This window comes from Galeopterus variegatus, unplaced genomic scaffold, assembly GCF_000696425.1.
Source record: "Galeopterus variegatus unplaced genomic scaffold, G_variegatus-3.0.2 Scaffold902, whole genome shotgun sequence".
In the NCBI taxonomy this organism is placed as follows: Eukaryota; Metazoa; Chordata; class Mammalia; order Dermoptera; family Cynocephalidae; genus Galeopterus; species Galeopterus variegatus.
The window spans coordinates 58,570-65,824 of record NW_007727013.1 but is presented as its reverse complement, the minus strand read 5'-3'; the positions used below and the strand labels follow the sequence as shown (position 1 = coordinate 65,824).

The following is a 7,255-nucleotide window of genomic DNA, read 5'->3' as shown; positions in this document are numbered from 1 at the left end:
TGCGCCTGCACCTCGCTCAGCCAGTGAGCCGCCGGTCTGTATGTGGGATCCGAACCCTCGGCGGGAGCGCCGCTGCTCTCCCAAGCGGCGCACTGTAGCAGTGCGCCACCAGGCCGGCCAAACAAAGGCATTATTTCTAATAAAAAAAATATTCATGCATGACAATATTTTAATTATAATTTTTTCTTTTTTTTTTTTTTTTGTCTTTTTTTACTGACCGGTAACGGGATCGCAACCCTCAGTGTCATGCCCGCACCACGCTCAGCCAGTGAGTGGGAACCGGTCTCCACATGGGATCCGAACCCTCAGCAGGAGCGCTGCCGCACTCCCAAGCGGCGCACTCTCCAGTGCGCCACCGGGCCGGCCCTTAATTATAATTTTTAATTTTCATTATTAGTTGCTGGGGACTATTTTTAAATTTTGGTTATTTGTCCACTTACCACAGTAGGTAGCAGATTCATCTTCTCCATGACTACAGTCCAGCTTGCCGTCACAAAGCAGGGAGGGTGGCAAACAAGTAGTGAGGTCCCCACACAAGAAACCCTGTTGCTGCAAAGCTGTTTTACATTTTCGATAAGGTAAGTCTGGAAGAGACAAGTACTGGATGTTGATGCGTTCACCTGTGACCATGAACATCAAGCTTTAATAATATAATAATGTGCCTCCTCCTTCCCCCCTTCTGCTTCTCGCCATTGTCCTTTACCCCATTATTTCTTCTACCCATTTTCTTTCATTTTCTCACATATTCTCCAAAACTCTCTAAGCCCACTTAGCTTGCATTTTGTGCAAAACCACTGGCATTTGGGCAAACAAGGGTAGATTCCCTCCTGCCTGAGAAGTCATAGAAGGTGCCTGGGTGAGAGTCACCAGGTCTGGGTTTTGGTTTGAGCTTTGCTGTAGATTTAGTTATGTAGCCCCCCTCAATTATTTTCTTAGCTAGAAATGGAAACAAAAGATAACTTGCTATGCTGACCTCATGGGGATACTGTGAGTTAAACTGAGGTTATTGGGGGCAATGAATCTACCCACTGAAAACTAAATGGGAGGTAGTCAAAATAATGTGATGGTATTTTTTAAAATTTTAAGTGCTATACAAATCTGATGGAATTTAAGATGTCATAGCAGATTGGTAACATTTGTATCTCAGACATTTTCACCCAAAATAATGTATCCTCACAAAATTCCTAATTGGTGTGTAGGGTGGTAAATAGGCTGAAAACATTTTAGATACCTAGTCTAGAGTTGGTGAAGGGAGCTGGGTGAATGTGCATTTTGCATCCAGAATGTCTTACAGTTGGGACTAAGTTGATAATTAAGAGGAAGAAAAAGCACAGTCTGTACCCCATAATCTGTTTGGCAGTATGTTTGGCATTGTTGTTCTAAGCATAAGAATCTATTATGCTCTGGTGATCTGAAAGAATCTGTGTCAGCTGGATCTTCTGAGAAATTGATACCAAGATAAAATTAGATGTGAAAGAGATTTATTGGGAGAAATGTCAGATATGTCCTTTCACACATTTGCTAATATATCATAGACTCTGAAATCTTAGTCATACACATTTTAGATTGAGGTTAAAAGAAGTTTATCTTAGGTTATACAAGAGAAAAATAAAATGAGAATTCAGATCTTACTCTTATTTTTTTGTTGTTGGATAGCATCCTACTGTTTATGGCCAGATCAGAAATGGTCTAATCAAGAGACCAAGATCCCCAAGTCTCATTTCTTCCATGACATTCTGAGTCAGTTTCCCATGTCTCAAATCTATCACTTTCTCTCCAACCCATTTCCTTCATTGAAACCACACAAGTGTTGCTTGCTTTTATCATCTCCCTGCTCAAAAGCCTTCCATGGCTCCACTTCTGGCAGTATCAAGCCTCAGTTCTTTACCCAACAAGCATTACTGAAGGCCTTTCTCAATCATGCAGGTAGCAGGGCTGGGGTTAGAAGAATGGTTCTTGCCTTCAAGACACATTCCAGAACAGATAATTCCCACACTGTGTGGTTAAGAGCTGGATTGATGTTTACATAGGGTTTGTGAAGCACAGAGATGGCACATCTCACTCAGTCTGGGGACACCTGACTGAGATTAGTCTTAAACCCTTTAGGAGTCAGACAAATGAGCGATGGAAGAAGGGCGTCATGGCAGAGGGAAGAGCATGTGCCAGAGTGTGGCCGGAGCAGACATGGCGTGAATGTGTGGATGGGCGTGTGTGAGTAATTGCATGCCATTCAGTGCTCCTGGACCATAATTCTCTCCTTGTTTTTTACTCGGCCCCCACTCCTTAACTACTCTGTTATTTTTCAGCTCAAGTATAAAGATGTCCCACCAGACAGTACACAGTTTCCATCTCTGGCAAACCCCTTCCAAATCTTCCATCTAAATCTGAGCTCCCCTACGAAGTTCAGCTCCAGACCCTGCTCCTTCACTACTGTATCCCTTTAGCACCAGTCTTAGCTGATTTCTCTCAATTACTGAAAATATTTATCATCTCGCCCAACCTAACTTAATTCCTAATTATATGCTGTTCTGTATTGTGCACCCCTGTGTGACTAGTCTTTCTAGTTATACTGTGAAAATTCCTTGAAGATGGAAACCATAACCTGTGTAGGCTGACCTGGGTCGGAACCCTGGCTTGTTAACTTACTAGCCACATGATCTTGCCTAACTTCCCTGAGTCTCTGTCATAATGGTGATAACAGCAACCACCTTGAAAGACTGTTGAGAGGAATAAAACAAAGATGAGATGTGTAAAATGTCCAGGGCAATGGTTGGTGCATACCATGTGCCAACCATCCATTACCAGTAGAGCCACCCATTTTAGAATATGTGGAGTATATATACACTCTCTTGGTCAAGTGAATTATTGACAGATCGGTCATCCAGGGGTGGCACATACTTGTAGCTTTTACAGGTATTCCAAAGGTGATTCCAAGACCAGTCACAACAGTGGTAACTCCAAGCACAAGGAATGCCAGGCAGGAAATCAGATGGCACTGCCCAGTAGGAGGCCAGCTGTGCTCTGTCACAGCAAAACACACAAACACAAAAGAGAACAAGTCTTCATCACAGGACAGAGGCTTATCTCGGGGATACAGTGTTAACTAACCAGGTGTTGTCCATTGTTTTCTCAGTGTGAAAGGCAGAAGCCAAAAGTATAGAACCTTAAATGTGTGATTTTAGTTATGACCGTACTTTTCCTATCTACAGTTTCTAATTTGATCTGGGCAACCAGCCTCATGATGAATGAGGATTGCTTCTCCTGGATGAGCTTTTCCCCATTTTCATGTGAAAATGAAGCTTTAAAATGAAGAAACAGGACCCTTGGAGCTGAAACCTTACATCAGGTTTAGGCTGATATAAATGAAAATAACTCATTTCGAACCCCAGTCTTCTGGTCCCTATCTGGGTAGGGCTACTTCTCCTATGCCAGTGTTTCCCAAAACCTAGTTTTTGGGCTACCTACATCAGGCTCACTGAAGAAGATGCAGATTCCTGGGCCCCACCCCAGACCTACAGAATCAGACTCTCTAGGGGGCTGGACAGGGGACCACATTCACACTCAAGTTTGAAAAGTACAGCTCATACCGAAAAATGAAATGCAGACCATGGTCTTGGAATCCAATCAGACATTCCAAAGGACAATCAGCCATTCGCTTGGTGGTTTCGGGAGTAAACTCATTAAAGAGCAGTAGTGGGGAGCCGCTTCCCATTTAGAGCAGACTGGCACCATGAGGACTTGCATGACTGGTTTTATTGGCACACCATGAAGAAAAAAAGAGTCCTCACACAGTTCATGATCGTTTTATCACAGTTACAGCAGCTCTACCTTTTGCAAACAACGATACTCACCTTTGGTATTTCTGAGGTGACCTGTTGACCAAAGAGTTCCTAAATATCTCTGAACCTTCCTCAGGGGCCTAAGTCTGTAGTTGTGGGTCCTTTTGAGCCCCCACCTAAGGAACTAGGGTTCAACCCCCCTTGTGGGTAAACACTGCATTTTAATAGAAAAGAGATAGGTGGTATCTTTTCATGGGAACCACTCCTAGACTCTGATCTTCTGTCTGTCTGGAACTATATTAAGTATCAAAATTAGCGCTTTTATCTTTACCACATAACAGTACTTCAGAATTACCAGCCCTGTCACATAGCTGTAAATATTCATAGTATTGATCAAGAAACTTAGGTTTAAAGAATCTAAGTGTCACAGCCAGTAAATGGTAGAAACAGGATAAGACAATCAGACATTCCAAGTCTTTTTTGCCATATCACAAAGTCCCACTGAAGATTCTCACTCTGCCGGATCACAAGAATCCTATAAGCCCTTGCTCCTTAAACCAGAGCCCCCTCTCCTGGGGTCAATGTCAATTCATTTTTCCCATAATAGCTATGGCCTTTAAAATGGTCTTACTCGCTGACTTAGAAACCCCACTTCTGAGACTCTATCCCAAGCACATGAGGGTACTTCAAAAAGTTCACAGAATGATTCATATCATCTTTAACTTCTATTTTCCATGACGTATCCTCATTCATATTATCTTCAACTTCTATTTTCTTTTTGACATACCCTCGTACAATTGGATATGTAGAAGAAAACTTTTGGTATAAAGATTTTTTAGATACTTCAGTCGATAATAGGAAATGCTAAATAATGCTAAAATATATACTAAACACCTATTTACTAAAAGTGATCAAATAAGCGACAAATTTTATATATAATATGTTCTTGAACATGTAAGATGATCATATGAAAGCACTAAGCACGAAAACAAAGGCTGGGGGAGTTCGCAGTGGCTGTCTCTAGATTGTGGCTCATTTGTCCACCATTCAGCCCTTCCGCTAACATTTATGGAACATCTACTTTGTGTTAGGCACTGTGCTAGACTCTATAAATATATGGGTGAATAAGAGAGATATCATCTTTGCCCTTGGCAAACTTATAGTCTAGAGAACAAAGTGGTTTTTAGCAGAGGGGGTGTTGTAGCAGAATCACCAGGGGGTGCTTTTTAAAAATACACATATCCCACACCTCACCCCTAAAGATTGGGGTTCACCAAGCCTGGAATGGGGTAAGGCATAATATAATTTAAAAATCTCTCTTAGTAATTCTAAAATACAGCTGGAATGACAGCTACTCTTCTAGAACAGAGGTCTCCAAACTTTTGATTGTTTATCTCTTCAGCAACAAAATAACTGAATGAAATAAAATTAGCATTCCCTCATATATTTATTTGTAAATTATGCACCTGTACACGTTATGCATATTGTAAAATCTTGTCCAACATTGAAATTTAAGAAGGATAACATTGGGGCCGGCCCGGTGGCGCACTGCTGTAGTGCGCCGCTTGGGAAGCGTGGCGGCGCTCCCGCCGAGGGTTCGGATCCCACGTATAGACCGGTTCCCGCTCACTGGCTGAGCGAGGTGCGGGAGCAACACCGAGGGCTGCGATCCCGTTGCCGGTCCCGGTCCGGTACAGGGGCGACACTGAGGGTTGCGATCCGTTGCCAGACACGGAAAAAGAAAAAAAAAAAAAAAAGAAGGATAACATTAAATATACTATGTAAAAATAAGAGTTCTAATATTTTCTTCCCCAACCCCCCTGGGTCCTCCTGTGCCCTCTGTGTGGTTCACTTAGAAATTACTTCTCTCTTCTAAAGGATAATGAAGCTGTGAGTGGAAAGCAAGAAAGGAAGCTACTTTTAAGGAGTCATTACTTATTTAGCACCACAACCCTCAAGGGTGTTCAAAAATCTAATGCAAACAATAATATTAAAATAAAATTAGATCTTGGTCTGGCCGATTAGCTCACTTGATTAGAGCTGGTTCTGATAACACCAAGGTCAAGGGTTTGGACCCCGCTTCTGGCCGGCCAACAACAACAAAATAATAATAATAGTTAGATCTTAAAATCGAATTAGACATTAAAATAGACCTGTGACATTATACTTGATCTTAGCCAAAAGGCCAAGAAGCAATGACCTGTGACATTAAAATGGAATTAGAACAGCAAAGCATGTCTTTATTTCTCCAGTGTCTATTGTGTAATTGGAACTCATTTCACTGCAGGTCAGCAGATGTGAGAAAACATTATGGGGTCTCTGGGCCCTAAAATCCATCTTAACCAAGCCATTAACAACCAAGAGGGATGGAGCAGGAATCATACAGACATAGTTCCTTCCAGATGATGAGGGGCTTGCACAAAGCCTGAAGGTCCAGGCTGGGACAGTGGGATCCTGAGGAGGGACTGCTGGATAATGGGGGAAGACATGGGGTGCAATTTCTCACTTACTGATCTTTTGACAGAGGCAGACGAACACGCTCAGCGCGTGCACATGCAGAAGCACACATATATGCACATGCACAGGCACACAGAGCAGGGTTGTTGAGATGTTGAGTTGAGGGCCGGGGAAGGGCATTACGCCTTGGGGCCTGCACTGTATCTTCTTTGCTGCTGAGACCCCATCCTATGCAAGGCCAACCTCCGTACTCAAGAGGGCAGCAGAGAGCAACGAACGGGCCCTGTTTCAACTAGAGCTCTTTTCAGCACACTAGCCAATAACCACCACTCTTCCTTGCTGGAGTTCCGTGGACCAGAAGGACAGAAAAGGCCAGCAGATACTAGTGTCTGTCCCATGCTACTCAGGGATGACCGGCCAGAACAGTTTAAAGCATTTGGAGGTAAATCTCCAGCCACTTGCCCCTGCTAATGTAGTTGTGTTTTCCATTTGTAAGCACTGAGGGTTGTTAAAGCATCTTCAAATACGTCTCGCTTACTCTCAGAGTGAGGCTGTGAGGTGAGTGGAATTTGTAGGATCGTTTTATAGATAAGGAAACACATGTCCTAAAATGTGAACACTTTCCCCGCCTTCAATAGCTATTTAGCAACGGAGCTGGAATTGGACCCAGGTCTCACCCAAAAAGCAAATCAAGTTGAGCTTTTCTGGCAAAACTCAGAATTTCTCAGAGTTCCTGGGCAGTTTTGCAAAGATCTGCAAATTCTCTTTAAGAATTTAAATTTTTGTTTTCACTGTGATGATAATCTGTAACACAGACTAATATCTTCAAATATAAGACAGCACCTTACAGAGTTACCAAGTGACACCTGCCTTGCTCATTTATAGAGTGTGGGGTAAATGGAAGGTTTGCTTGTCCTGAATTGTGTACAAAGACTGGGATGTATTAATACTCCTGTTTTGTAAGCAAAGAGGCATTCTTAGGAGTTGTATTCTGAAACACAACACAGAAGCAGACTAAA

General features: G+C 42.6%; 1 protein-coding gene across 1 annotated transcript in view; it reads right to left on the bottom strand.

Annotated features, from left to right (window-relative positions):
* LOC103590963 (low-density lipoprotein receptor class A domain-containing protein 1-like) overlaps positions 1-630 on the bottom strand; it is a 2,363-nt gene extending 1,733 nt beyond the window's left edge. Inside the window, exon 1 of the mRNA XM_008573323.1 lies at positions 441-630. Coding sequence (XP_008571545.1) covers positions 441-630 — 190 coding nt within the window. The remainder of the gene's footprint in view (positions 1-440) is intronic.
* Positions 631-7,255: the final 6,625 nt, after the last annotated feature.